Source organism: Drosophila sechellia, chromosome X (genome assembly GCF_004382195.2).
Source record: "Drosophila sechellia strain sech25 chromosome X, ASM438219v1, whole genome shotgun sequence".
Taxonomy (NCBI): Eukaryota; Metazoa; Arthropoda; class Insecta; order Diptera; family Drosophilidae; genus Drosophila; species Drosophila sechellia.
Window position 1 is genome coordinate 17,348,442 of NC_045954.1, and position 27,955 is coordinate 17,376,396.

The 27,955-nt window shown below is 41.9% G+C and overlaps 7 protein-coding genes across 7 annotated transcripts; 4 read left to right on the forward strand and 3 right to left on the reverse strand.

The window, feature by feature from the left end:
• Positions 1 to 2,022: 2,022 nt before the first annotated feature.
• On the forward strand, positions 2,023 to 3,632 carry LOC6618059 (phospholipase A1 2). Its single transcript, XM_002042321.2, has 2 exons — positions 2,023 to 2,765; positions 2,882 to 3,632. The coding sequence occupies exons 1-2, from the start codon at positions 2,031 to 2,033 to the stop codon at positions 3,566 to 3,568; spliced, it is 1,422 nt and encodes a 473-aa protein (XP_002042357.2). The 5' UTR covers positions 2,023 to 2,030; the 3' UTR covers positions 3,569 to 3,632.
• Positions 3,633 to 5,004: 1,372 nt separating this feature from the next.
• On the forward strand, positions 5,005 to 7,130 carry LOC6618060 (vitellogenin-1). Its single transcript, XM_002042322.2, has 3 exons — positions 5,005 to 5,276; positions 5,522 to 5,781; positions 6,129 to 7,130. The coding sequence occupies exons 1-3, from the start codon at positions 5,039 to 5,041 to the stop codon at positions 6,861 to 6,863; spliced, it is 1,233 nt and encodes a 410-aa protein (XP_002042358.2). The 5' UTR covers positions 5,005 to 5,038; the 3' UTR covers positions 6,864 to 7,130.
• Positions 7,131 to 8,660: 1,530 nt separating this feature from the next.
• Positions 8,661 to 9,295, forward strand: LOC6618061 (uncharacterized transmembrane protein DDB_G0289901). Its single transcript, XM_002042323.2, has one exon. It carries the CDS (start codon positions 8,769 to 8,771, stop codon positions 9,126 to 9,128), a length of 360 nt encoding a protein of 119 aa, XP_002042359.1. The 5' UTR covers positions 8,661 to 8,768; the 3' UTR covers positions 9,129 to 9,295.
• A 1,934-nt stretch (positions 9,296 to 11,229) lies between these two features.
• LOC6618062 (acanthoscurrin-1) lies at positions 11,230 to 12,622 on the forward strand. The gene is made up of 3 exons (XM_002042324.2): positions 11,230 to 11,585; positions 12,098 to 12,193; positions 12,248 to 12,622. Exons 1-3 carry the CDS (start codon positions 11,342 to 11,344, stop codon positions 12,454 to 12,456), a joined length of 549 nt encoding a protein of 182 aa, XP_002042360.1. The 5' UTR covers positions 11,230 to 11,341; the 3' UTR covers positions 12,457 to 12,622.
• A 299-nt stretch (positions 12,623 to 12,921) lies between these two features.
• Positions 12,922 to 13,773, reverse strand: LOC116802212 (loricrin). Its single transcript, XM_032725942.1, has one exon. The coding sequence runs from the start codon at positions 13,748 to 13,750 to the stop codon at positions 13,082 to 13,084; it is 669 nt and encodes a 222-aa protein (XP_032581833.1). The 5' UTR covers positions 13,751 to 13,773; the 3' UTR covers positions 12,922 to 13,081.
• Positions 13,774 to 15,791: 2,018 nt separating this feature from the next.
• Positions 15,792 to 16,469, reverse strand: LOC6618063 (loricrin). The gene has a single exon (XM_002042325.2). The coding sequence runs from the start codon at positions 16,435 to 16,437 to the stop codon at positions 15,946 to 15,948; it is 492 nt and encodes a 163-aa protein (XP_002042361.1). The 5' UTR covers positions 16,438 to 16,469; the 3' UTR covers positions 15,792 to 15,945.
• Positions 16,470 to 20,239: 3,770 nt separating this feature from the next.
• Positions 20,240 to 21,050, reverse strand: LOC6618064 (glycine-rich protein 5). The gene is made up of 2 exons (XM_032725943.1): positions 20,993 to 21,050; positions 20,240 to 20,930 (listed from the first exon to the last, which is right to left on the reverse strand). The coding sequence occupies exons 1-2, from the start codon at positions 20,996 to 20,998 to the stop codon at positions 20,307 to 20,309; spliced, it is 630 nt and encodes a 209-aa protein (XP_032581834.1). The 5' UTR covers positions 20,999 to 21,050; the 3' UTR covers positions 20,240 to 20,306.
• Positions 21,051 to 27,955: the final 6,905 nt, after the last annotated feature.

Below are 27,955 nucleotides of genomic sequence, written 5' to 3' on the forward strand. Positions count from 1 at the left end.
GCATTACTTCGACGTCTAAGTGGCGGGGCCATTGAAAAGTCTGTTGCAATGGTGCGTATACGTAATAATTTTGGTCTTCTCAATTATTTTTTGGCTTTTTGGCCATTAGGCCCGTTCTCGGTATATGGTCCATTGCGTCATCTGTGGCATCCCTGTGGGCCTTAACCCTCCGCCTATTTGCACATGAGGCGGAAGCTCGCTAGATTTTTGGCACAGGCCAACTAATTGGGTTTATCAACAGCAAATAGTGGAAGTAGAATGGCAAATATAAAGAGTCATTCACATATACGAGTATGTGCGTTGAAGGTGTATATTTATCGGTCCAAACAATGCAGTGAGATGTGTCCATTGCGCAAAGTGGCCAAAAATTGCAATAAACTCATTGAGAAACTGTTTGGATAGGTACTTTTTTTATCTTTATCAAATACTATAGTCAAAGATGCAAAGCACAAACTTATTTGAAATTTTAAATTGCAAAAAGATATAAATACATTGCCAAAAATGTTCTCTAAGAACAGCATATGTTTAATAAGTCTTGTTGTTTATATATTTCTCTATTGACTTATGGTCAGCGAGTCTTACATAAATCTTTAACTCAATCTGAATTGATTTCGATTTCATGAGTCTCTCGACTGCAATTAAAAGCACAAGAAGCCAGCAGAGCGAGAAGTCCGCGCTCGATCGCCAGTAGTTTTAAAAAAACCCACAGCTCCATGCGTCTGACATGCTCACCCAAATTCCCATTCCCAACTAGATATGGGTGCTATATACTCCATATATGGAGCGCGAGTGCCTGGAAGATTGCAAAAGGTGGAAAAGCGAAACAAAACCGCTACCAATGTTCATATAAACATTTGCCGTCAATTCAACGCGCTATGTGCGAATAAATTTCCAAAAACTACAAAAATCGGTTAGTAACGAAGTTCGGCTGCTCTCATTAAATTAATAATAATATATAAATCAGTAAATAAAGTCAAGAAAATAAACAAATAATACTAGCAACAAAACTTTCCTAAAACACATCTGAGAATATTATCTGAACAAAGCATATTATATTTTGAATGATATAAAGCTTATTTTTATTACCTATTAAATGAAACAACTGAACAATATATATTTTATTACATTATTATATTAAGATATGGCATTAAAATTAATTGGAAAATTTCCTATTTAAATGGTTATTGGCCATAGTACATATCATCATACATACATACATACATTCTATAGTACATATCATCTGATTAGGATTGACATTTATAGCGTTTTTTCTTTGGGTGTAGCTCGGCATTTCTTCGAAGTCGGCCAGTGTTAATAATTGGGCAGTATTAATCTGTGAATCCACTATCCAAATGGCCAACTGGAAGCGCTCGCATTTGGACTATTGGTGCTTCTGATTGCCATGTTGCTGGTTGCTGGTTAATAGTTGCTAGTTGCTGGCGGGTTGCGTGCCGGCAACATCAACGAACAGCAGCAGCAACACCACCAGTGGGGCTCACAAATTACCAATGTAATAGCACCGCTTGTTTTGTGTTTAATTTTGATACCCCTTAAGTCTTTGAGTAAGAGGGTGTACTAGATTCGCTAAGAAGTATGAAACAGGTTGACTATAGCATTTCGAGTGTGGATATGCGTTTTCCTCGCACTATTTAATAGTTGAGCCACTCGAATACCTCTTGTCATAATTTTGTATTTTTTGCCTTTTGTTGATTGTGGGGGCGGTGAGTAATTGGGAGCGGTGCAATGTGGTTATTATGTGGCTCACTTTTTGGAAGTCGATGCAACATTTCCTAACGCAAAATATTTGCTAGGAAATTTTACGATTGCTACCTGGATTTCACAAGACCAAGTAGTTCGTGAGGCTCGGACACGTGGAAGGTGGCCTGTATCGTGAATTCGTGTCTTAGAATAACACAGTTTTAGTTCGGAGAGTGATAAATTTTGTTTGGAATGAATGAAAAGAAATGTATATATATGTATACATATATATACATATTTATCTCACTTGGCCTTCGTATAAAAGGCCAGCCATGTGTAGGTGTTTTTACAGTACCTTCCGGATTACCATGTCTTCTTCGATTCCAGTGGTGCTGGTGGTGGTGCTTATTGGGATTTCTGAGTCCATTAAGGCTGATTCTCTGATGATGACCTCTTCTGTAACTCCAGAGATTTCGAAGTCTGATAAATTAAAACCAATCGTGCCGCAAAATGCGGAAAGTTCAGAGGATACAGATGCCTTCGAAACTCACATCTCTAATGAACATTATTCAGGTGATGCCTTAAAGGACTCCAGTTCGCCGGATTCGGATGTTTTAAGGAATAAGACAACTGAAAATAAAGCCGAGAACACAATGACGGGACTTAATGATTCTGAAAATCTTAACTTGGCACGGCCAGCGAGTTCATATCAGGAAGCGCTGCTCAATCGCCTGCAGGATCAGTTGAATCAGTTCGTTGTTGGCCTGCCCCTGGACTTGGGCTTCTCCACTTTGAACTATATATGCAGCACCATTGTGGATCTCGGAGTGGTGAGGTCCAAGCTAATACCGGATATGTCGCGTATGAGTTTTCTGCTTCGATCGAGTGATGATTGTCAGAATACCAGTATTCCACTGACGCAGGCGGAGCGGTTATGGAACACTACCGGATTTTACCATGATCGACCCACTGTCTTGTTCATCACCGGCTGGACAACGCGCATTAATAATTCCAATAGTGGCCCCGTGGCAAAAGCTTATCTTTGTCGCAATGATACCAATGTTTTGGTAAGTCGGTATTTAATCTATTCATCTACAGGTATGAAAAGATTCATTGAATATAAAAACATGCGAATAACACCTGTATATCACTTTCAAGTCATTACAAATACACCTCTACTTAGATTCTAGATGCTGCGAACTTCATAGACACCCTGTATACATGGTCTGCCCTAAACACAGAGGTCATTGGAGATTATCTGGCCAAGGCGCTCCTCCGGCTGAATACAAACTATGTGACCAAACAGTTTCATTTGGTGGGTCACAGTTTGGGCGCCCAGATAGCCGGCTCAGCGGGTAGAAACTATCGACGATTGTCTGGGGGACAAATCCTGAAGAGAATCACCGGACTGGATCCGGCTAACCCATGTTTTTACGATGGCAATGAGCTGGAGGGTCTGCGGAGTGGCGATGCCCGATTTGTGGACATTATCCACACGAATCCCGGCATGTTTGGCACATCGAAGCGTGCCGGCGATGCTGACTTCTTTGTCCAGGGACGGATTCCCTTCAAGCCGGGATGCGAGAGCCTTGACCCCATTAGCTGTTCGCATCAGAGAGCCGTGGATTACTGGACGGAAACGGTGTATCCGTCGAATTGGAATGACTTCCTGGCCAAGCGATGTAAGCGCTATTCGGAACTCCTCCTTGGAAACTATTGCAAGAACACGAATACCGTGATGGGCTATGCCGCCAAGGCCACGGGTCTGGGCCTGTTCTACGTGGGCGCCAATCGAGAGGAGCCCTATGGCCAAAATGCCAATCTGGAGAGCTACACCAACTCTGCAACAAAATGTGGAGCTTGTGCATGAATATACGTACATGTATTTTTATAGTAGTATTATTTAAATGAAACGCAATTAAAAAACTGTAATCCACAGCAAAGTCTTATGCTATACTTTAAAGATAAATCCTTTTAACATAGATAGGCTATCTCAACAAAGTAATCTAATATTATTACTAAACGCTGGGAGATAGCTCACAATTTTAATACAGATCGACTGTTTGACTTATCTGGTAATTGTTAGGCATAAACACATTGATAAACAGATACCTAAGGGACTTTACCTGATAATTTCAAGGACAAATCCCAGTTGAGCTCCCGCCTTCCCTCTTCCAAAGAATTTAGAGCTCCGTGATTTGTGTGAGAAATCGCCGAAGGCTGATGTCAACGCCAAGTTAATTCTTTTGTGACGTCTTTTTGTTTGGGGCACACTAAAAATTGTCCAGGGCACGTTGACGGAATGACAATGGCTTGGAGATTGGGAGCCGAGATCGGGGAATACGGAATGGGAAATAAGTGGTGAGCAATGGGCCCGCATTAATATGGCCATTAATATGGCCCTGTTGTCGCAACCGGAGGCACTATTTGATGTTAAGTACGTGAGAATTGAACTTACACTGCAACTTTACATACTAGAGCTTTAAATTTCAAAAATGATAAGAAACAAAAATGAGATATAAGAATTTATTAAAAGGTTTACGAAACAAAAACCCTCTGGCTTTGTTGAAATTTGCTTATATAGATACTTTAGGATATATCAAAATGTAATTAAATAATATTTAAATTATTCAACTCGTCTATTATGTATATATGTTTTATTATTTGTATACATATGTTTATTCCCAGTGTATATTTTGATACACTATTGATGGCACGGGCCATTGTCGGTCGAGTGGGGTTTTGTGTAAATTGACAGATTGTTTATGCCATTATCAGTTAAAAACTTCACGTGGCGATTGAGGGGATCAAGAAAATTTTGAGGAATTCCAAGACCACCTCGTTGTCATTTGTTTGCTGAGATTAAAACATAATCTGTTTTTAGTGTATGAGAACAATTGAATTAGAGGTAAAGTTTTGTAGCTGATAATCGCTGTAATAGGGTGTTTAACCGATCGACTGGATGCCCCGTTGACTGCATAACAGGGCGTTATCTTTCAGTGCTAATGCCGTCCGATTTGCTTTAGTTTTCGATTAGAATTAAAATAAATGCAGATGAGCCCGGGACATGCGAATGCAGTTTGCTCCGGGCCGGATTTCTCGATTTCTCCCCGAGATGTGGCAAGGCGACGAATCGAAATGGAAATGGAAACTAATTAAGTGACAAGTGCACCTTATCTGATCGGAACACACATCGATATGGTCACAGTTGACTGGAATCATATATATATATATATATATAAGGCAATGTGTTTGTCGCGCGAGCCCCTCCCTCTGGAGGCTATAAAAACAATTGTCATTTGGCTTCCGGCATTCAGTGCTCGTTGAGTTTGTGTCCAGGATGGGACGAGTTCCGGCAAAGATGCTAACACTCCTCGCGCTTCTCCTCCAGCTTCTGGTGCCCTCCATCCCCGCTATCGAGTGGACGCTTCCGGATGTGATCAATTCCATCGGAAATGTGGGCACCAGCATCGTGGATCCCAGTCTTCTGCCCACACCCCAAGGACTCCTCGATGGCAGCAAGCAGCTCATCGCGGGATATCCATTCGAGTTCGTTTCCAACTCCCTGAACATCATTTGTGAGTATTTATTTTTAGGTCCATGCTATACGGAATTCGAAAAAGTATTTTTATCTCCAAAGTTAAAAAATACACTTTAAAATATCGAGTTCTAGAAAACACATAAATTTTAAATGCAGAGTTACATTTTGATTAATATATATAACCTATTAATTGAACAGTTTTATACATTCATTCTAAAACAAAATATTTAAAATGAAAAAATTAAAGCTGCTTAAAATAAATTACTTCAAAAATATTTTCAGGCTCCCAGGCGCTGGCTTCAAACAAAATCAAGTCGAAATACTCGCCGGATATCAATAAAATGAACTTCCAGCTGCAAACGGCGTGTGAAAAGAAAAACTTCCCACTAACAAATCCGGAGTCCATGTGGAAGAGTCCGCTTTTCGATGTCAAGAAGAAGGTCGTCATCCTGGCCACCGGATGGACCACCACCGTGAATGGATCCGATACCATCGAAGTCTTCTCAAAGGCCTATAATTGCCGTGGCGATGTCAACTTTGTGGTAAGTGCAATCTATATGAATTAAGTTTAAAATATACCAATTAAGCCTTTCAATCAACAAGTTTGTCATATAAACATTTATTGTTATTAAGTTTTCCTACTGATAAGATTCAGATCAGATTAAATACACTCACAAGCAGGTTCAACTCGTAAGCTCCGGACTTAATGTAATGTAAATGATTAACATTTTATTTCACATTGCACATTCAAATTAATACTAATATTAAAACCACTGGCTTTAAAGTTCTCATTATACTTTGAATATCCTAACACCTACTGGCATAATACACAGCTTATGCATATATGTACATATATCTAGGTTAATTTGTTGAAAATATGTGATTACAGGCGGTGGATGCTGCTCGTTTCGTGGATACCCTGTACACTTGGTCGGCCTTCAATACGGAGGAGATTGGCGAGAACATCGCCCTCGGACTGGTGAAGCTTCTCGATCTGGTGCCGGTGGAGAATATCCACCTGATTGGCCATAGCCTGGGCGCCCACATTGTGGGTTCGGCGGGACGGCACCTGCAACACCTGACCAACCAGACGATACCCAGGATAACTGGATTGGATCCGGCCAAGCCGTGCTTCAACGAGGGTGAAGCCCTGTCTGGTCTTATGCGCGGAGATGCTCACTTTGTTGATGTGATCCATAGCAATCCCGGGGTGCTAGGCAAGCGGGATCCGGTGGGCGATGTGGACTTCTATCCGGGCGGAATGAGCCCCCTTCCGGCAGGCTGTTTCTCGGTAACCTGTGCTCATGCCCGATCATGGGAATATTTTGCGGAAACCGTTTTCCCAGGAAATGAGCGCAACTTCATGGCCACTCGCTGCAATTCGATATCCAGACTGCGCGACTTCCGCTGTCCGGGCGACGAGGTGACCATGGGATATGCGGTGCCGCAAAACATTAAGGGCAACTATTTCCTGGAGGTCAGCGCCTCCGCACCGTTTGGCATGCATGCCTCCGTTGTGCGATCGGCCCACTTGGAGCATTGCGGCCTGTGCCCCGAGTCCACGAGCACCACTGAGGTGCCGAGTACCACAACCACGGAAAAGCCGGGTTGGTTCTCAGGATAAGGGGATATCGTCCAATAATCTATCCTAAGCTAGCAATAAGCCTTGTTTTTTTTTTGGCTCAAACCGATTGCGGTCGATAAGCAATACACAACTTGCCTTCTAAGCGTTGACATTTCAATTAAATTTGTGTTTACTGTGCGTATGCAAAGCCCAAAACGGAAAAGGTAGCAGGCTCACGAACTTGGAATACCCTACGTATGTGATAACGAAGGATAATGGTAAATGACATTAAGCATACTTAAATAAATATAAATAAACCAACTAATATTGCTTAGTCTTAAATCATTTGCTAAGAAGCATTAAATCGTTCACCCATTTCAATTTAGCACTACAACGCTGGTAATCACTAATAGTTACATTGTGTGAAGGACATAATCTTATATTATTCGCTTAATAGAACAGGGTCCATTTTAAAAGTGCGCACACATGTACCTTATAATTGATTCCTATTTGGACGCGTGGACAAGGTAATAATGTACGAACACATTATTGTCACAAATTACTAGGTAAATTATAATACTCCGTGAAAGAAAACCGAAAGATAAACAACTTGTGGAAAAGAGGCCGCGGTGTCGCCATTGCCCCAAGCTCATGATTGCTGGCTGTTGACTTCAGTTGTTTTATTTTTTGTTGGCCATTATCCGAGTGGCGCCCAGGTACAGTGGGAAAATTGGACTGCCAGTGGAATTGGATGTCATCTGGTTTGTGTTTGTGTCCAGATGAGTTTTATAGCGACCTGAGGTCAGCCGCCTATGTTGGTGAATGTTGTCGGGGATGTGATGATTTCATCTCTAGCTGGTATCGATGATACATGGAATTCTAGAGCACTTTAATGGCCTAGATGTCCTAGATGGAATTGCATATCTATAGCTGAAAAGTTAACTATCGAGCTCAATGGCAGCCTTTGCTCCGTAAACTTGTTGTTTATAGTCCAAGTTATATTTTAGATACACATATCAACCATTACGTAGACATTGATTGAGGTTTTGTTCGGGGCTTTCCCTTGTCCTTCGGACGACTGTCAGGATCAGGAAATGCCATCGCCAAGATCCAGTTACCTTTCGAGCTCATCTTCCCACTGTGCCACTCGCTGTTCGGTTTTTAATTTTTGTTTCTTTTTGCCCCCTTCACCTGGGATCTGCATCTGCATCGGCATCTCCATCTCCGTCTTCATAACTATCTGCAAGTGTCTCCGTTTGCGGCTTAAGCTGCCAGTTTGACAAATGACTCACCTGACGCCAACTTCTCGGTTTCAGCTTAAGCTTAATGCTATACTGCGAAAAATACTGCTTAAAAGACCGATATTTTAAAGATATTTTTCTGGAAGCCTTGCTGGGTTAACTTCAAGAGCGTGATGACACTGTAATCTGGATATAATAATGCAAATAATAATACTTTATAAAATTCCACGCACACTTTATATTCAACCTGTATTCAAAACATCTAGTTCTTTCTCGCAGTGCAGGCTCTGCTGCAGTTTCCGCCAGCAGCGAGGCGAGGAAATGATCCATCAAGCGTGTGAGTTATGTACGAATTTTGCAACTTGGCCACATGGTTGGCTGACTTGGCTTGATGGCTACCCAGTTGCGGCTTCTGCCTCTGCTTGTAAAGCAGACCCAGTTGACCCTGGTCAAGAATCGGACGCTCAAAGTGGTTTAATAAACTGCAATTACCCGACCTGGCCGGGCCCAGCCACCCGCCGCTGGAGATTTATTTTGTGGATTCTCGTCCAGATTAGTCTGGGCCACGCAGTTTGCAGTTCGCCAGTTATTTTTTGCGATAAATAGCGAGTGCTGATCCAGTGGTTACAGCATTCGAGTGCCACACTTCGAGACGCACAGCAAATCAAACCAGGATCTACTCACCGAGTCAGGACTATAAGCTAAAAATCCCGAACCGCACATAATGAAGGTATTCATTGTACTCTGCGCACTGGTGGCCTGTGTTTCGGCCGGAGTGGTCCGATCCTCGGGCTGGGGATCGAATCCTTGGGGCGGCAGCAGCTCCGGATGGAATAGTGGCTGGGTCGCCCAGCAGCCGCAAGTCATCAAGGTCATAAAGATCGGAGGAGGCGGCGGCTCCGGATGGGGCGGAAACTCCGGATGGGGCGGTAACTCCGGATGGGGCGGTAACTCCGGATGGGGTAGCAACTCCGGATGGGGCGGCAACTCCGGATGGGGTGGAAACTCTGGTTGGAGCAGCGGCAACTCCGGATGGAACAGCAATGGATGGTCCAGTTCCAGCTCGAATAGTGGATGGTGGTAAAGAATCGAGGAGCTACCATCTCTAGGAGACGAAAAACCCAAACCCAATCCCGATCCCCTCTCTCCGCACCTGGTTCACAATCCGCACGATTTTATAACATAGTTTTTAAGTACCTTTTTTTTTGTGTAACAAATAAATAAATGAATAAATCAAAGACATAAAGTTAGCATTTTTATGATGCATCATCTTTGAATTATGGATCGTTCGCAATTAACATTCTAAGCCTGGGAGCCGACTATATATCTGATTGAGCAGTTATTAATATTTTATGCATCGCGCAAATGATTGTGGAACAGCGTCTTGGTGGCCAAGGTGGTGATGCGATGGAGTTCAGCGGAGATCATCATCATCACCTGGAGGTGGAGGCACTGTGGTTAAACTTTTAGGTTTATAAAAATATAATCGGTTATTCTTTACAACTGAGCATAGCATTTGATTTTTGCAACTTATTTAAACGATTTATTTAAATCAGCTTTTGGTTATTTGACCTTGATAAAATGTTGCTAAGTACAGCAATATAAAAATAAACGTTACATTCTGAAATCACTATAAAATAAACTTTGTTAGGAAAAGAATCAAGCATAGATAAAATTGTATTTTTTTATACATTAATCAATGCCACAGAGAACTTCCCTCATTTCAACATCTAACGTTTTCGTATAAAAATGAAGGCCGAATTCTATTAACTGTGTCGGATGTTTTATATATATTTATATTTTTTAATGAAAATGTAAAATACGGAGAAAATTTGTCCTATACACAAACTTGTTTTTGTCTTCTTATGAACCTTAATTATTGTAACAGAATATTTGCAAAATATAAGACAAGGATTGCAATTAGTTGTAATGTTTTATAATGTTTTTCTTTAATAATTCATTTTGCTAGTTATTAGTATCAATGATATATGCATAGCTTACTTTGCCAGTTTCCAACTTAAACTTCTACAATGTGCGGGCAATTTTCCTAGGCTCTGTGGTTTTGACTCTGAGTTAAGCCCCCAACTAAACAAATGTGTTTGCGTATATCTGCAGCACGCGTTGGGAGCCAAGAAATGCAATATGTTCACATTCACGGTGGAGTTGATGAAATTTATGGTAAGTGATGCACTTGAGCGATGCAGCCAGCCATGTTTGCACGCCAATTGACATTGAACCAGTGTCTGCGGAGTCGTGTCTCCTCCATTTGGCGATTCAATTGGCTGCTGTATAAATGAAGATTAATCGCCGCAAACATTGCATGGCTGTAGTGAGAAACGAAGCCGAAATTAAACATAACTACGAAATGAAAAATATATTAAAATTTTTTTCTTTATAACAGCACCGTGTAAATGCTCTGCGACATGGGAAAAATTCAAATTGGTCGAGTTAAATATCCATAAAAATGTTCTAAGTAGTAAACAATATGATTAAATATTCAAATAAGTAACGTCTTAAATTACCGTAAAGCAATAAACAATATCGTGTATTGAAGGTTTAAGCTCTATTTATACAAAAACCTATTAAAATATGTTTGCATTGAGTAAACAAATAAAATACGGGTGCAATAGTAAAATAGTGAATATAAACCAACGATTCCCAACGATTCCCAACGATTCTCCTCCACAGCGTCGGTAAATGTGTTCCATAAATTCCAAACTTTACTTAACCCTGCCAAGCGGCAAGACTGAAAATAATAATTAAGAAAATTCAACAACAAATTGAATGGATGGCGCAAAATGAAAAAAGCAAATATTCTTAGAATTTCGCATGGAAATAGTAAACTTGTAAGACAAATTGCGAGGCGTTTCATGGCCAAATGTGCTATGTGCGCTGGCAATTAATGATGCAGCCATGGCTCAGCAGTTTGCAAGTGGTGCGGTGGCGTATACGCGATGTTCCCAGACAGCGCACATTGCGTATCCGCCGAGTGCGCTGACGTACTTGAGACTATTTTGAACCAGACAAGTTGGTGGCGAAGCCAGCCGCTTGCCGCATTGTGCCGACATGAAGTGCAGTTCTCAACCTTCCTTTGGGAGCTCCAGTTTGGAGTTGGAGGGATGGCAGGCTGCTGACTCAGCCGAAGTTTCCGCCTTTCGGAGCTATAAAAAGGTGCCTCGATTCTGGGTTAGTTCATCAGTGATATTGAGCCTCCAACAGCGATTGCACAGCGATTCTAAGTCGGTCCAACAATCATTTGTTTAATATATTTTTTTGAGTGACTAAAGAGTTCTAAGGATGCGTCACGCTGTGATCCTTGTTTTCGTGTGTTGCTTGCTGATCGCCGTGGCCTCAGCCGGTTTGCTGACCGGTGGAGGTGGTGGTGGTGGCTACGGCGGTGGTGGCTACGGCGGTGGTGGTGGTGGTCAGAGCGGCTACGGCGGCGGTGGCGGAGGAGGTGGTGATCAAGGCGGCTGGCAAAAGAATGGAGGAGGCGGCCATGGAGGTGGCGGCCAGGGAAGCTACGGCGGCGGTAGCCAAGGTAAGTGAATATATTTGCGCATTTGCTTATAGTTAACACTTACTATAATCCGATATTACTTCTATGCCTAATTTGATTTCATAACTTAATAATGAAATGGATTTCGTTATAATATACTTTATTGGTTCTAAAAATCTCATTTTACAAAAACGTTTTATGGTATGTGAATAGTTTAAGTGATTTCAGCATAAAAATGTTCAAAACATTTAAATAAATATTTAACTAATAAATATTTGAGTGCATAAAATTGGCAACTAATATTTAATATGTACAATTTACTGATGTTAAGGTTAAGGTTTACGACTTCTGTAATAATTATATTCACTTGACTTTTAGGTATAATATAGTTTAAGTGATTTCAGCATACAAATGTTCAAAACATTTAAATAAATATTTTACTAATAAATATTTGAGTGCATAAAATTGGCAACTAATATTTAATATGTACAATTTACTGATGTTAAGGTTAAGGTTTAGGACTTCTGTAATAATTATATACACTTGACTTTTAGGTGGACATGGAGGCGGTGGCCAAGGAGGTTGGCAGAAGAACGGAGGAGGTGGTCATGGAGGTGGTGGAAAAGGAGGCTATGGAGGTGGAAACCAAGGTAATTATTTAGTTCAATTAGTTCAACCCAAGATTACAGCGCTTTTCATTTCAGGTGGCCACGGAGGACAAGGAGGCTATGGCGGTGGTGGCCATGGAGGCGGTGGCCATGCAAGCAAGTCCTTGGCCGGCAATCGCGGTAGTTCCGTGTCCTGGCAGGGCGGAAATGGAGGCAACAAGCACGGTGGCGGCGGAGGAGGTGGTGGTGGCCTGTACGGTGGTGGTGGCGGTGGAGGTGGCAAACAACATGGCGGTGGCTGGTAATCAAACCACCAGGAGCAGCTAATCCACCGGCTGATGCTGACTTGTGTTCCATGGCATAGAGATAGAGACAATCCCTAGAATCTTCAATTTTTCTTCTATCGAAAGCCCAAATTTTCCTGCTTTTTATGTTTTTTATACTAATAAATCTTGTTTATGCATTTTGTAATTATTTTTGTTTTTATATGGGACAATTTTCATTATCGGAGTAAAAAAATTATAATCTGTTGCAAAAATTTTATCATATTCACCAAAGAAATATAAGTAGTTAATTTAGATGCAAAATTTAAAAAAAAATTGTATGCACCCGAAATATATTTACTATATGTATATTCAATCAGATTATAAATATAGTCACAAGCTCTTTACATTTTCAAAGAAAAAAGTTCTCTTGATTTTCTTGATTCATTTTTAATTCATTTAAAATAATAGAAATAACTCACCCATAAAAACAACACGTGGGACAAATATACTTTCTTGTAAGATTTATTCACATAGTTAGATATACAAAAAAAAATTGGTTAATTTAAGGGCAGAGAATTATTATGTACAGGTTGAGCAGTGGATAGCGGTGTCGCCTCGTCGCCGATTTTCCTCGGATGGATGTCGTCTTCTTTGCAGGGTCTGATTACCAGCTCCAGCCGCCGCCTCCGCCTCCTCCGACGGACCAACCACCGCCACCTCCACCTCCACCGGAGGACCAACCGCTGCTGATCTTGCTGGGCCAAGCGGAGGACCCACCGGAGGACCAACCACCAGATCCACCGCCGCTCTTCCAGCCGCCGCCTGAGGAACCACCAGATGACCAGCCACCTCCACCGCCGCCGCTTTTCCAACCGCTGCTTAAGCTACCCAAAGCTTGGGATTTCCAACTGGAGAGACTGGACAGTGCACTGGATAATCCCGAGCTGCCTCCTGACTTCCAGCCAGAGCTGCCGGAACTTGGCCAGCCATAGGATCCACCGGAGGACCAGCCACCTGAGCCGCCGCCGCTCTTCCAGCCACCAGAGCCGCCGACGCTCTTCCAGCCACCTCCTGATCCACCAGATGACCAGCCGCCGCCGCCGCCACCACCGCTCTTCCAGCCTCCAGATCCGCTACCAGAGGACCAACCTCCTCCACCGCTGGAAGGCCAAGCACTGATAATGACCTTACTGCCACCCGATCCTCCAGAGGACCAGCCTCCACCACCGCCGCCGCTGCTCCAGCCATGTGGTTTGCCCTGGGCGATGATGCAGCCCAGCACCACCAGCAGACCGAGAAGGCCAAGTCGTCGCGTTGTCATCGTGGTTTGCATCTCCGCAGCTGCCGTGCACTAACTAATGCCCCACTGCAGCCACTCTCGACTATTTATACCCATCCAAGATTCTGAGCCACAGCTTTGCCACAGCCGCTGCCACGTATAATCAGATGTAATTGCCAAAACTGCCAGCGACCAGCTTACAATGGCCAGAGCTTGGGCGCTTCGGGGTGGCTCCGAGTGGTTCAGAGTGGGCCAGAGTGGTTCGGGTGGTGGCTCAACTCAGCTCAGTACTCGGGCCTCATTATGCCAGCATCAACTTTCGGTTTCGTACGCTTTGTGGGCCCACGTAGGTCGTCTGTTCTGTGCCCAGCAAAGTCCCCAGATTTACTTTACTATATAGCTAACACTCTTCAACAATTGGTTCCTTATCTCAGGATAATGGATACGATCAGCTTATGAATCAGTAGAAGGAATCAGTGATTAAGGTAGTTATGAATACAAAGTGTAGAGCAATGTGGGCATTTAAGTGAAGCTCACTTAAATATATATTTTTAAAGAACGGGTTGTTTAAAATTAAAAAATTAATTTCTTGAGCAAGTCTTTTTAATAAGGTCAGTAAATATTTTTGATATTCCTACACCATCATTTTGTGCGTTAAGTGCTTAATCTATAGGTAATATAAAACATAAACAATTAATTTTGTTATTTTATTCAATTGATAAAGGAAACAAATCTACTTAGTAAAATCATTTTATTAATTTCAACCCATATTTTTATTTTGCAGTTTAGTGTAGCCCAGTAGCCGAAACCGCATCATGATCGCCGATCTAATGGCTCTCCATTTTTATGTAGCAACCGCAAAGTACTTAATTGAGTTCGCCCGCCGGCGGTTGGATGGATACCATAGATATAGGAGCCAGGGATTGATCTGACGATCAGTTCTTTATGTCTGCCCATTATTCAGAATGGCGATGGCGATACAGATGGAATTGGTAATGGAGTAGGTATAGAAATTGGCATTGCAGACGGCAGGTGGAGGAGGTGTGCCATGGAATTGGAAATGGAGATCGAGGCAGCTGCGTGTTTGTCTTTTCGGCTACCGTGCTACTGTGCGGTTGCACATAATTCGTGCTGTCTTGAAAATCGGGTCACCGCAAATCAATCAATCAATCGGAGACTTGGGCCCAATTGTTCCGCTGCAACTTATGAGTTGGCACAGAACCCATCACAGGAGATTGACGGGTCTCGAAAGAAGGTGTCTCACACCACGATGAGCTGTCATTATTTCAAAAATGCGGATCATTGCTGTATATTTTTCGATTTCTTCACAGACATAATTCTAAAGAAGCATAGAAAGCGAGATGTTTATACCTTTAGCTATTGAAAATATGTAATATTTAATATTTAATTGTTACTTTGAGGTCTATACTTTATTTAAAAATATTTTTTTATCTACTTTGTTTAAATCACATATAGTGTAATTTTAATACTTGATGTTTCATTTAATTTTATTAGTAACATTAACACTTGTTTTAAAGAACAAACTATTTTAAAGCTCATCATAAATTAAGGAAATTTAATTGAAACGAATTTTTATTTATTGGTCTACCCCATTTGTGTACAAATTTATTCACAGAACTTAATCCTCTAGAACAAAGAACGGAATAAATATTTCTTGAAAATTTAAATCGGCCTATCTTGGCCCAAAATGCTAATTATAGACGTCTGATCGATTCTAGAACCAAACCGCTTGAACCTTTTGGCTTTTGCACGTTTCCATTTTAATTCATGGGCGGCATAAAAATCAAATTTGGCTCTGTTGTGCGATCGACTGACAGGCTTTTTTTGCGACGGATTGATCGATGGCTGGAAAACAATCAAATGCGCTTTTTGGTTGCGCAAGTGCTGCAGAAAAGCCGAAATAGATGTCGAAAGTGCACTAAGTACCTGTCTCATTACCTTCCTTCTTCTTACTTCGATTGGCAGGTGATGACCTCAACCATTTGGCCATTGGGTCAGCGGCAGAATCGACTCAAGAGTCGGAGCAGGAAGCCAAAGTCAACCGGTTCCCCCTCCAAGCACAAAGCGCAAACAATTAAAAATGGAAATTCTTTTCTTGTATATTGTATAAATTCTAACAAACAAATACCGCTAAAAAATATAAAAAAAATATTAAATCCTAAGCTGCTGGGCTTTCTGTTTGGCAGTTTGAACTATTTATAGTTGGTGCATATTGGCTTGCTCCACATTTACCAGCCTTTGTTCCAGCCGCCGGACTGAGCGCCGGAGTAGCCGCCGGAGTAGCCACCAGAGTAGCCACCAGACTGAGCACCGAAGTAGCCGCCAGAGTAGCCCTCGTTAATGACCTTCACGATGACCACCTTCTCAACGGGCCTGGGAGCAGCATATCCGCCAGAGTAGCCACCGCCGCCGGAGTATCCACCACCTCCGGAGTATCCACCGCCGCCGGAGTAGCCACCACCGTTGGAGTAGCCACCGGAGTAGCCGCCTCCACCGCCGCCGAGCTTGCCACCAAGACCACCGCTCAGACCGCCCAGGCCGCCGCCCAATCCTCCGACGAGACCGCCCAGCTTGCTCTGCAGCAGCTGTTCGATGCCGCCAGCACCTCCGCCAATGGAGCCGCCGCCTCCACCGCCACCGCCAAGGAGTCCGCCCAGGGAGGCCTGTCCGACGGACAGGATGGCGGCAAGGATCACCAGAATGCAGGCAAAGGGTTTCATCTCGAGTAGCGAATGGGATACAATCGGTATCAAACAGCTGACCAAACTAATTCCAACCGCTGACGGAGCACGCACCTTTATACCCCCGAAAAATCGATGGGTCGCTCCGAATGAGATGGGGGGCCCAATTAGAAGCCATTGATGGGCAGAGCGACCAGAGCAGCATCATCGATTCGGCTGCGATTTCATAATAACCCACATTCGGTTATGCTCGCCGGCGGTTCTTTTGTTTGCGTATGCTAATCTGTGCGCATGCTCGGCTTACTTCGGATGAGGAACCGCTTCTCCTACAGTTTGCACAGTGGGTTGGGAGGTGTTAAATGCAGAGCTGCAGCCGTTGGGAAATCGAGTGACAACATCATCTGACCAGGAGTGGAAAGAGCACACAGTTCAATTTGCAACAAAATCACACTTAGTTTGGAGTAGTGATCACGTTTCTATCTGCATTTTAGGCTACGAAATTCATTTGCAATTACTTATTTTGATTTTGTTTTATTTTTATATTTTCTGTGAGCTAACTTCATTCTTTTGTTCACTAGAACCTAAGTCGTTTTGCATTGCTTCTTCTAAATGTTAGTTGAAATAAACATAGATTAACCAGTGAAAACCCACTGTGCAAATCGCCGAAAGTCAAACAAATTATCGGCATTTAATCACCGCGGCCGGTAGTGGCCAACAATGGATCGACAATCAACATTTATATCAATGTTTTGTCAGTTGGCCAAAAGCAGATAGCAGAAGCAGCCGAAGTGTCAAACTGATGAATGGCTGAATCGTGAGTTCTGCCCAAGGTTCAGGTTAAAGTGGGAAAACTAAGGCATCTTCCTGCTTTGGCCAAGAACTTTTATTAACTCATCGCTCGGAGGCCTATTCAAATCTGTACCCGTATTGTATAGCCAATAGCAAATACCTATACCCGTAGCCCACATCATCGCTTATTAATACGTATAACCGGTTCGGCGATTCTATTTCTATGCTTCAGTTTGGCATATATTTGCATAGTGGCTGGGCGGATATGGCAGATTGCCTGGGAATTTTCGCTGGCCCTCTAGTTGTCGGTACTAACCCGAAAGATAAACACTACTCATAGAACTCTCCCACAAGTCCAAGGGTTCAATGCACTGCTCCAAGCACACGCCTTAGAAATCGGAAAAAATATTAGTTCTGCACAAAACGAAAGACAGTTTAAGTTATTTTTTTTTTTGTTTGTTTAAGTATTTGGCATTTACATACCCGTTCTTGTGGTATGAATATTCACAATCGTATTATTCGATTATACCTAAAGCTGTAAGCTCCCGATCCGACGACAGATCGACAGCATTCGATGGGGCACTAATCAATTAAGCGGAATACAAGTTGGCCTAGCAAGTATACAAGTAGCACTTCTGAGACTTCAAAGTGCGTTTCTGAGCTTGCAAAATGCTGTGATGGTCACTTGAAAGATCAGAAGCTAGGAAACGAAATTTTTAATTGAATTTCCTCATTACCAACTTATTGACTTAATTGGTTATCAATTATAAAAGATCTGGTCACGAAATGGACATATTAATAATAAGTTTAACATCAGAGCAATATATATATGTAAATATATATTTCATTTTAGGATCACGTTTGTGCTTTTATATGTAACTCTAATAAAATGGAGACTCCTTACTAGGTTTTTTAAATATACGTATTGCTTAATTACGACTTTTTGGTCGCGTTTCTGGTTTGCTCATTAACCCACTGAAACCAGATACTAACTTTATGTCCAGCATGTTGTTAAGTCAATATGCGAATATGGTGATGTATATCTATACGTATATCTTCTTTACAATGGCGTCTATATTGCTGGGCTGTAATGACCGAACCTACAAAACTATTTCCCATCGCTTTGGCTTTGGACGGCTGAAGGCTTCCATTAAAAACAACAGAATTAACATATTTAATTACTAGTTATGTACCCAAATGAAATTACCAGTGCAATAGTAAACACAAAGGCAAATATGGATAGAAACCGAAACCGAGACCAAAACCCCAGACCAAAAAGTGAACGTAGTTGATGCTGTTTTGAGGAGAACTTTTGATAGAGTCATCGTCATCCCATCCGCGGGGGGCATAACATTAAGGCTAAAATTGATGACACTCATAAATAAGTTGGTAATGTGTAATGATAATAACTAATATTGTAGCGGCATTAATTCAATTCCAAATATGAATTTGCAAGCTTGCATAGAAAATTGACGATGCCAATGCATTTGGCATTTAATGGGGAATCCAGCAGACACATAAATACCCATCGCACATCACTGCCTTCTATACATTCTATCCACATATATAATTTTATCATCTCGCAGCTGAGATCTCGTACATATGCAAAAGGGTAATTGATGGCAAGCAGGCTCATATAAATATAAGTTAATTACACTGCATTGCAAGATCATCGGCGATGTGGTCGTAAAACATCGATAGTTAATTGCAGGTTAATCGATTGTATTTTTCCATCAATCACTAAAATCGGCTTAGAGATAGTGGATCGTTAAAGCCATGATGTTATCATCCCCTTATTATAAGATAGAAGTAAAAACATAAGCTTTGCTGAATTCCCAATAATATAGGGTATAATATTAACTTGGTTAAATCAAAAGCTCCATTCCGGAAGAACACGTAATTGATTAAATGCTCAAGACTTCAAAGCTTCAAATAAATTTCCCAATCCATCGCATTCCGCTGTATTAATTTTTATAATGTGCGTTACAAGCTTTTCAAATGCAGAAAACCGATAAAAAAATGCAAAACCTAAAACAGGTTACCACACACGCAAGCATAATTTGTCCAGATCAGTGTAAATAAAAGATTTTCTTATAAACAAACATGTGAATCGTAATGCGTTTGTCCAAGGCTCCCTGGTAACCGAAAACCAAAAGGCCGAGAACGCACATAGCACATGGAACTTAGTCGAGACTGGTCGACGCCGCAACTTCGTGATCATCGAATCAAAGACAATGGCACAGACAAAGAAAATCGGCGGATTCAAAGCCAAACAACGATTGCCAACGGAAGTAAAACAAAACAAAATACACAAAAAAAAAAGGAGTGCCGAAAAGCAAAGAAACTTATTTTCATATAAATCAATGATAGCCAATAAACTGTTTAACTTCATGTTAAGCACACATACTTGAATTAAGTTTATGTTTTATGGACGGGTGTCAAGGATTGGCATCAGCACAACAGTTGTTCCCTGCCTTGACCTCAAAAGAAATAGTCGTTTAACATTTCCTTCAGTTCCTATGAAATTGTCCCTCTTTCCATATCTATTTTCCTTAATTAACTTTCGCTTTCGGTGGCAATGGATGGAAATGATCTTGAACTTCAGCAATCCACGGCATGAGCAGGGCGTAAAAGGCAAAGTTGTAAACGGGTTTTATCGAGCCGACAAACGAATGACTTCAGCAACGAACTTTGGCACAGCGCCATCTGGTGCTCATGATACGAAACGTTTCTATGCGAAAAAGCTGTAATGTGTGCGCTGTACAAAATCGTAGCAATTTTTTAAACATAACGTATTTGCAACAAGTTTTGATTCTGTTATCTACATTAAGTCATTTAGTTAGTTATTGTGTAAGCTAAGCTGTATAGGGATCAAAAGGAATTTGAATGTAATTTCGTTCATTTTATAAGGGCTAGCCTAAACATGTTGCTTGTGATCGCCCAAAAATATCCCAGCCATTAAAGCTTAGCATAGTTTGCAACCACTGAGAGTAAAATTCAAAATCATAGCAAAGCACCTGTTTTGTAAAATCGAACGACTGAGGAAGAAAACTTATTTTTATGTTAAAACTTTATTGGTCGGATTCAGATTCGTTTACAGAAAAAACAGGTGTCGTTACTTAATCGTTCCACCAGCCGGCACCGCCGCGGGAGCCACCACCGTAGGCCCCACCTGCACCACCAGCACCTCCGGAAGCGTGGTTGACAGTGTAATCGAACTCAGCGGGGTTGCCCCAGGCGTTGCCAGCTCCAGCTCCTCCGACACCACCCTGCCAGCCCCCTGCTCCACCACGACCTGCTCCACCACGACCTGCTCCACCACGACCTGCTCCAGCACCTTGCCAGCCAGCAGCTCCTCCAGCACCACCACGTCCAGCCCCAGCTCCTTGCCATCCACCAGATCCGCGTCCACCGCCATAAGAGGCTGCACCACCGCCGTAGGAAGCTCCAGCACCACCGCCATAGGCAGCACCAGCTCCACCGCCGTACGAGGCAGCACCGCCGCCATAGCCGCCACCTCCGTAAGCACCAGCACCGCCGGCGGAACCACCGCCGATGTGGACCTTAGTGTTGCCCTGCGACTGCGAGACGTGGGACACCAGGCCAGCTCCAATAGCCGGGCGGCCACCGAATCCTCCGCCGCCACCACCACGTCCTCCACCAGGTAGATAGCCGCCTCCTGCACCGCCTCGGAGGCCACCGGCGTTGGCCAGAGCCAGGGAAACCAACAAGCACACAAAGACCTTGAAGGATGACATTAACGGGACTAACTCTTAAAGATCCTTAGCGCTCCGCGATTTCTTACCTTCATTCTGGAAGTTGAGTTTATTAGATTTAAGATTCTGATCGAAGCTGAGATCCAATGGTTTGTGATGCCTTTGGACCAAGAAACACTTGAATTTATAGTCCAAGTCCTATAGATCTTCTTTGGCTAATGATCCGGCCAAGAAAACAAAAAACAAGTAAGACAGATAAGATATAAAAATCAATTTTAATTTTCAAAAACCAAAACATCAATTTGCTCCGCTCAATCATTAGATTCTCTTGCCCTCTGAAATCATCTTTATCTATAGCTCTACGAAAACTACTCTTCGCTTTGTTTTCCTTGGCTTTAATTAAAGATCACAAATTAATTGCATGGCGGCAATTAGCCCGCGGGCTTCCGATTGCCCAATCACGACCATGCCAGGTGTCTTAAAAGCCCGAAAAGTGGACGCAGTGCGTCCAGTTTATGCCTATGTTGCTGCGTGGGCGCACACTCCTGGCTGCTCCTCCACAAACCTTTGTCTTTGGTTTTTTTATTTTTATTTTTTTTTTTGAAAGTGCACAAATTGTTAGTTATGCAAGCGAAAATGCAGAAATGCAACACATCAACTTGACAGAAATAAAGTGGAAATCTTGCTGAGCAAAAATGCTGTGAATGGGAAAAATTTGAAATGGGGAAGTCAAATATTTTGGCATCCAACTGAAATTTGTATTTCACCTGTGCCAAGTCACCTCGAATGACCTAGTGGCTTTTAGAAAATTCGTGAAGGTTTTTCTGGCAATGATAAGTGGTTTTTTCTTGCAAGCGAATTGTGTTAAATAATCACTAGCTCATAATCCTATCCTATATTAACATTTAATGTATTTAACATTTTATTTTTTAATGAATTGAAAACACAAAATCGAATTAATGACAACAACAAATAACTGCTAATCTTCTCACACAAATATATATTTACGAATTATAAATATATGTAATAAACATAAACCTAATCATCAATAACCTAAATAATCTGAATCGTGAATTTTTCACATTTTATTGCTAAACAATACTCTTCCATTATTCAAATTGGGCTCATGATCGTATAAAGTACGCGATAAATTGCTTATCAAATGGATTAGTTGGACCGCTAAAAAGCAGTGGAACTGTAAGTAGCCAATGATGGAGTGCACCTGTCTGCAGAGCATTATCTGTAATGGGACAACATGGCTGGAAAATACAAGAGCTGGCCATAAGCGATGGAAATTTATGCGCTGAAAGGCGCACAGAAGCCAATAGTTTAGTGCACCTGCGTGGTAGGGTATTCACAGTGGTAGACAGTCTCGCTTTTTCTTCTCAGCCGGAGAAAGTCTCTCTCCGAGCCATTTTCTCAGCTCTCTGGCTGTGGCTCTCTGTTTGATTTGCCGGCTTTCGCTCTTTGGGATAATTTCGGGCTTCAACGAAGCCGCTGCAGATTTGGCCAATTCATTCCGTTGCCAACGTTGTAACTGGAAAACGTGCCAGCCGGATCGGCGGCGTCGCGTCGTCAGCTTCGCAGTTTTCCTCCCGATTTTCCACCGCGTCTCGCGTATTTTCCCAGTGAATAATAGCCCTTCTTCCACATTGGGAAATACTCATCCTCTAGCTCCTTGAACATTCAAATGTGCGTGCCAACCAGTGTTCTTTTCTTTGTTTTTTTCCTGTTCATTTGTCATAATTGACAGCCTAACGAAAATTTTAATTAAAGAGTCCAAACAAGATTAATATGTTGTGTTGAAGTTGAGGAATATTGGCAAAATTAATACAGTGACGACAGCTTAAGTCTCGAATACTTAATAATTTTATCGGTAAGTCAGAGGATAAAATACTTATTAAAATATGCAATATGCAAAAAAGGCAAAGGGAAAATGTGTTTCAAAAATATGTTTATAATTCATAATGCAAGGTAATTTAACAAGCAAAACGTTTTTACCTTAAGCAAAATTGCAAAATATTACCATTAAAATGCAAATAGAGCTAAGCAAACAACGAACTGATTTGAATATAGATCATTAAAAAAGTTAAATAATATCTATGCAGACACAATCGAAAACCAAAATTTGCATATATATTTTTGTCCACACTCATGAAACATTAATTCGCATATGAATCATGATCGCAAATGATTTCCACGAGTAGTTGGCACGTTGGCACGTCATTAAAAACATCAAATTTAGAATAAACAGTTGAGCTAAAAATAAACAAGCTCATCTTAATTATAGACACTTATTTAGAGACTTTCATCTTTGACTAGTTTTGTTTTTTGGGTCTTACTTGATAAGTGCGCATTAGTCAAAGTCAAGATGAAGAAGCTGGATTTAGTGGTGCGCAGATTTTCTTCGTCTAGCAAACTGTTCATGGTCTATTAATTGCCGAAGCAGCTCATTTTCTTTTACACGTCGAGATGCGCGCTTACTATAGATGCACATATTTTTAATATGGCTTTTTTTTTTATAGCGTCGAGTGCCTAAAATTATATATATTAAAAATCGGAGAAGATCTCGTGGCAATGCCCCGCGGCGGTGCTTAGAAATTTTCCTCGATAACGATTACGATTACGATTGAAACTGAAACCGCGATTAAGGACATTCCCTAAGCAATTCACCATAAGCCGCGAGTCGTGGCAGAACAAAAGACTGAGGCAACAAACTTGAGTGCGCTTGCGGTTTCTGTTGGCGGGATGGCATGGCATGAATTGAAGTGGGTTGGATAAGTGGGTGCGGGACGACAGGCGGTACAGTTGACAGCGCAACCTCTCCATGTGCATTCAGCTGGATGACTTTCTCCCTGCTCCAACTTCTAAGTGGCATTGCTAATAAGCCAAGGGGGATTGTTATTTGCTTTTTTTGTCGCTGCACTTGTCGTGGGTTCCTATCGCCCCAACTGGGTAGCAGGGGGTATGCCCAGTAGGCGTTTTATTGCCTCACAAGCGGGCGGATATTCCAGGAATTCTATGAGTTGTCCAAAACTTTCTCAACATAACTTTACATTAGCTATAAGCTATAGGAATAATATCACTGCTAGCTAACCTGCATGTAAATTCACCTTAAGTTAAAGTTATAAGTATTACTGCTAGCTTAACTTTAAATAACAAAAGTCCAAGCAAAACTCCAAATATATTTTGTTATATTTAGAACTATTTGATAAGGTGGAAAAAACTCGCATTTGATACAGTAAGCTCATTTAACCCTGAGCATCGAAGGGTCTAACACGACGGCATTTTCATTTTTGGCGACCTGCTCACTCGGAAAACCATCGCGGTGGCTCTCGCATACACATCCACACATCCAAGCTGAAATGATATTAATTGCACCACACACTTACTGTGGGGTGGGTACTTTGGTGACTTTCATTGTCTTGACGGCGACTGCTTATTATGCGGCAGGTTGGTTTTGTTTCAATTCTTTTTTGTATTTTTTACGCCCTACACACATGTGTGTGACTTTGACTGCAGCTCCAGTTTAATCACACTTTTAACTCCGTTTCACATAATACTAATTTCATAATTTGCACCACCCAACAACCCGAGCAAACGCACCACCACCGCTGTGGGCTGCTGCATTTTCACTTTTACACATCGGCTCGAGCAGTGTGATTAAAATAAATCTCGCCCGTTCGTTTTGCATAAGTGGTGTGCTTTTACCCACCATCGTTCGTCAATGGGAAATTGGCCCCCGGGAAGTGCTTCCCAGAATCCCGTGGATGCCGTGGATTCCAGCAGATTCCCGCAGATTGGCACCCAACTAAAAACTCAAGAGCACAGTCCTAGGCGTTGACATGCCTCGTGGGCAATCCGCAGCTAGCGGATCATAATTGCAGGTAGATGGGCAGGTAGGCCAACTCACCTGGAGGCGGAGTGGCTGAAGGAGATCGGGATGGGGACGAGGTTCCTCCTCGAGAAGCATCTGGCGTGTAAAACAGCGACGCAGCCATGACCATGATCATGATCAAGTTGTAGCTGTTGATGTGGTGCTAACTTAGTTGCGGGTCCAATAACTTGATCAAGAAGTTAAGGAGTAATGGGAAGATTTTAGGAATGTTATTCTTCTACAAGATAATATAATTATAAATACAAATCAAAGAAAAATCAGTTTAATAGCAACATAAATTAATATAAATGCTTCATTGCAGCGAATCGAACTTTAAGAAATATAAACTATGATTGCTTTTATTTAATATTTAGTATAATATATATTATAAATATTTTGTATGTTTATATAGAGTATATATAGGTAAATCATAGGCCGTAGAGCATTTTGCTCTTCGCATTGCCTTTGTTTTTAATCACCTCATCGCAAAGCCCTCCCCTTGGGATGTCGTTGGTTGTCTTGCGGTTGGCAGTTGTGCATCTTTGTATCTATGTATCTTGTAGCTTGTATCTGTCGGCGAATGAAATAGCACGTACCATATAATCAGGCAGGCAACCCAAAAACAGTGGAAGTCGGAGAAATAAGCCAACAAATAAGAAACGGCAAGCACCACAAATCAGTGACTAAGAATGAAAGTTAGCCAGTGTACTTCAACAATACGAGACTCTTTTGTCAACGTGAAAATGCATCTGTATCTGTATCTGTATCATTATCTGTATCAGTATCTGTATCTATTGCCGAAGTCATCATTTCCCAGTTTTGAGCAGACAATTATCATAATTATCAATGCAGTTTTCACACTTTCCATGCTCTCTCGCCGCCGTTTTGTGGCATTTGTCACAGAAATTATGCATAAATTTCCGTGCCGCCTGCTCGCTTTCGAATTGGAATCGCTTAGTCTTGGTCTTGTCCGAGGTTCCATTGTTACACTTTCAGCCAATTTCGATTCTGTGGCCCATTGTCAACCCTTCACCTTCCGCGGAATGGAGTCAAATGGCTCGTAAGCCCCATAAATTTCGGGTGCCCTCAACGGCGGTGCGAACAATGACATATCGATGATGACGACGGCGTCAACAAATAAATATTGTGCGACATTTATAAACAAATTTGTTGGGTCTTATTTGTATGTGGCTTGCTCTCCCATTTCTTCTTCATCGCCGCCTTCATCCGATCGTAATTGTGTGGCTGGAAAGTGAAACCATCGTTAATAAATAAGCCCCGGCGTCCCAATAACTCAACACAATGGCCTTTTTTGAACTGGAAAACCTGTAACTTTCGAACGCATTGCGATGCCACACACATAAGGCGATTAGCCCGAGATCAGGTGGGAAACAGTTATCGGAAATTATACAATTTATATACAAGAAATTATACAATTTATGTGACGGATCGGTGATCAAATTAACCCCGACAGATCTGAATAATTTTTAAACCGACTTACCGATTGATTGTGGGAAAATTAAATTATTGGCTTTAGCTTTAAGGCATATTTTTCTATGGAAAGTATCATATTGCAATCGTCGAATTTAATAATATAAAATCAACAACTACCTGTCTCATTTTCCACTATTGTGTTAAGTAAGCTTGAAACTCGTGGCACAGAATACGTATTTTTTGGGGTCTGTCTACCATAATTCCATGGTTATCCTTAATTCTCCTTAATTTCGCCGAGTACAATGTGAAATTGGTAAAGCCAAAAAAGAAATGTGCATAGGCCATTGTATAAGCAGACAGGGTAAATTAAAACTTAAGAGATTAAGGGGGATATATATCATGGATAGCATCGCATAATCATGACAGGCAATTCGTGCCTGGGACTAATCCCGCTTTTTATTCGTGCCCCGGAATCCGATGACCTTTTCCCCGGTCTGGGGGGCGGGTGAGGAGTGAAGTGGATTCAAGTGAAGTGCCAGGTAGTTGCAGATCTTGACCAGACAACCTGTCACATCTCAATTGGCGCTTGACCAAGGCAGAGGCTCTTGACATCGGACTATGCAACAAGTGGATACTCGAGCGTGTTGCTGTTATGCGTTTGCTTCATGCTGCTTATATACACTCGGAAAAATGAACGGCCAACATTCATAGGTTTTTCAGTTTAAAGTTTTGAGTATGAGTACACTAGAGTACATTTTTTATTTGGGCTGAAAAACATTTAAAAAATATTAAGAGAAAAATAAAATGTGGTTGATGCAGATAAAATAGTTCTTAATGCTTATGGCAATTATTCCAATGTACATATATAATATTTTAAGACATGTAATTCTAATTAGTGAGCTAGAAAACAACACTTTTTGCTGAGTGTATATAATCTGGCTGTTGCTGTTGTCCAGGTGTTGCTGTTTCATTTGAGAGTGTCTGGCATTGCAGATGTTGCTGTTGTTGCCGATGTTGCTGTTGTTATCGCTGTTGTTGCCACTGATTGGCGCCGTTGTTGCCACGCCTCCGGCCATCCATTGCTGCACTGCTTTGGCAATTTCGCGCGTCGGCTTACATAAACAGAGATTTGAGCCATGGATTATCGATGTCGGGAACTGCCAAATATTTGCGATGGAATTGGCAACTCTTTATGCCACCATAATGAGCGAAAATAAATAAATAAATTATTCGGCCCGTCATTAGGTTGTTGTGACAAACGAAACAAAAGGCAGACGTTACACCATATTCGAGTCGTGCATAAATAATGATAGATCGGCATACAGGCAGCGATATTGATCGATTGTGGCACCGACTTCCGGGGGTCACAACCTGACCAGATTTCCGGCTCCTGATGTTGATGCTGTGTGCTTTGTGCTTTGTGCTGCCGGTGGCTCCAGTTGCTGGCCATTCATGTTGCCAGTTGCTGTTGGCCGTGGCCAAATGCGAATCACGATCGCTGCTTGTTTTGCCATCACTTCACTCTCGTTTTGGCTTTTACTTTTCGGTGGCCCCAAACACTCGCACATGACTTCACTTTTACCGCAGTTAAAGTTCGTCATGGGTCGATATACCCCATAAAATCCCCTCTTTTCTCAACGCCTTATCAAAATCACTAGACTGCGGCGTCCCAGACGCAATATTTTGCTAATAATAAATTAATAAATAATATTGCACCCAATATTTCAGAAATTATCATAAA

Bases quoted from the DNA above. Each gene is read 5' to 3' on its own strand.
- LOC116802212 (XM_032725942.1), bottom strand. From the start codon at position 13,750: ATGCAAACCACGATGACAACGCGACGACTTGGCCTTCTCGGTCTGCTG.
- LOC6618061 (XM_002042323.2), top strand. From the start codon at position 8,769: ATGAAGGTATTCATTGTACTCTGCGCACTGGTGGCCTGTGTTTCGGCC.
- LOC6618063 (XM_002042325.2), bottom strand. From the start codon at position 16,437: ATGAAACCCTTTGCCTGCATTCTGGTGATCCTTGCCGCCATCCTGTCC.
- LOC6618062 (XM_002042324.2), top strand. From the start codon at position 11,342: ATGCGTCACGCTGTGATCCTTGTTTTCGTGTGTTGCTTGCTGATCGCC. The intron at 11,586-12,097 runs GTAAGTGAATAT...CTTGACTTTTAG, and splicing joins CTACGGCGGCGGTAGCCAAG to GTGGACATGGAGGCGGTGGC. The intron at 12,194-12,247 runs GTAATTATTTAG...TTTTCATTTCAG, and splicing joins CTATGGAGGTGGAAACCAAG to GTGGCCACGGAGGACAAGGA.
- LOC6618060 (XM_002042322.2), top strand. From the start codon at position 5,039: ATGGGACGAGTTCCGGCAAAGATGCTAACACTCCTCGCGCTTCTCCTC. The intron at 5,277-5,521 runs GTGAGTATTTAT...AAATATTTTCAG, and splicing joins CAACTCCCTGAACATCATTT to GCTCCCAGGCGCTGGCTTCA. The intron at 5,782-6,128 runs GTAAGTGCAATC...ATGTGATTACAG, and splicing joins GTGGCGATGTCAACTTTGTG to GCGGTGGATGCTGCTCGTTT.
- LOC6618059 (XM_002042321.2), top strand. From the start codon at position 2,031: ATGTGTAGGTGTTTTTACAGTACCTTCCGGATTACCATGTCTTCTTCG. The intron at 2,766-2,881 runs GTAAGTCGGTAT...ACCTCTACTTAG, and splicing joins GCAATGATACCAATGTTTTG to ATTCTAGATGCTGCGAACTT.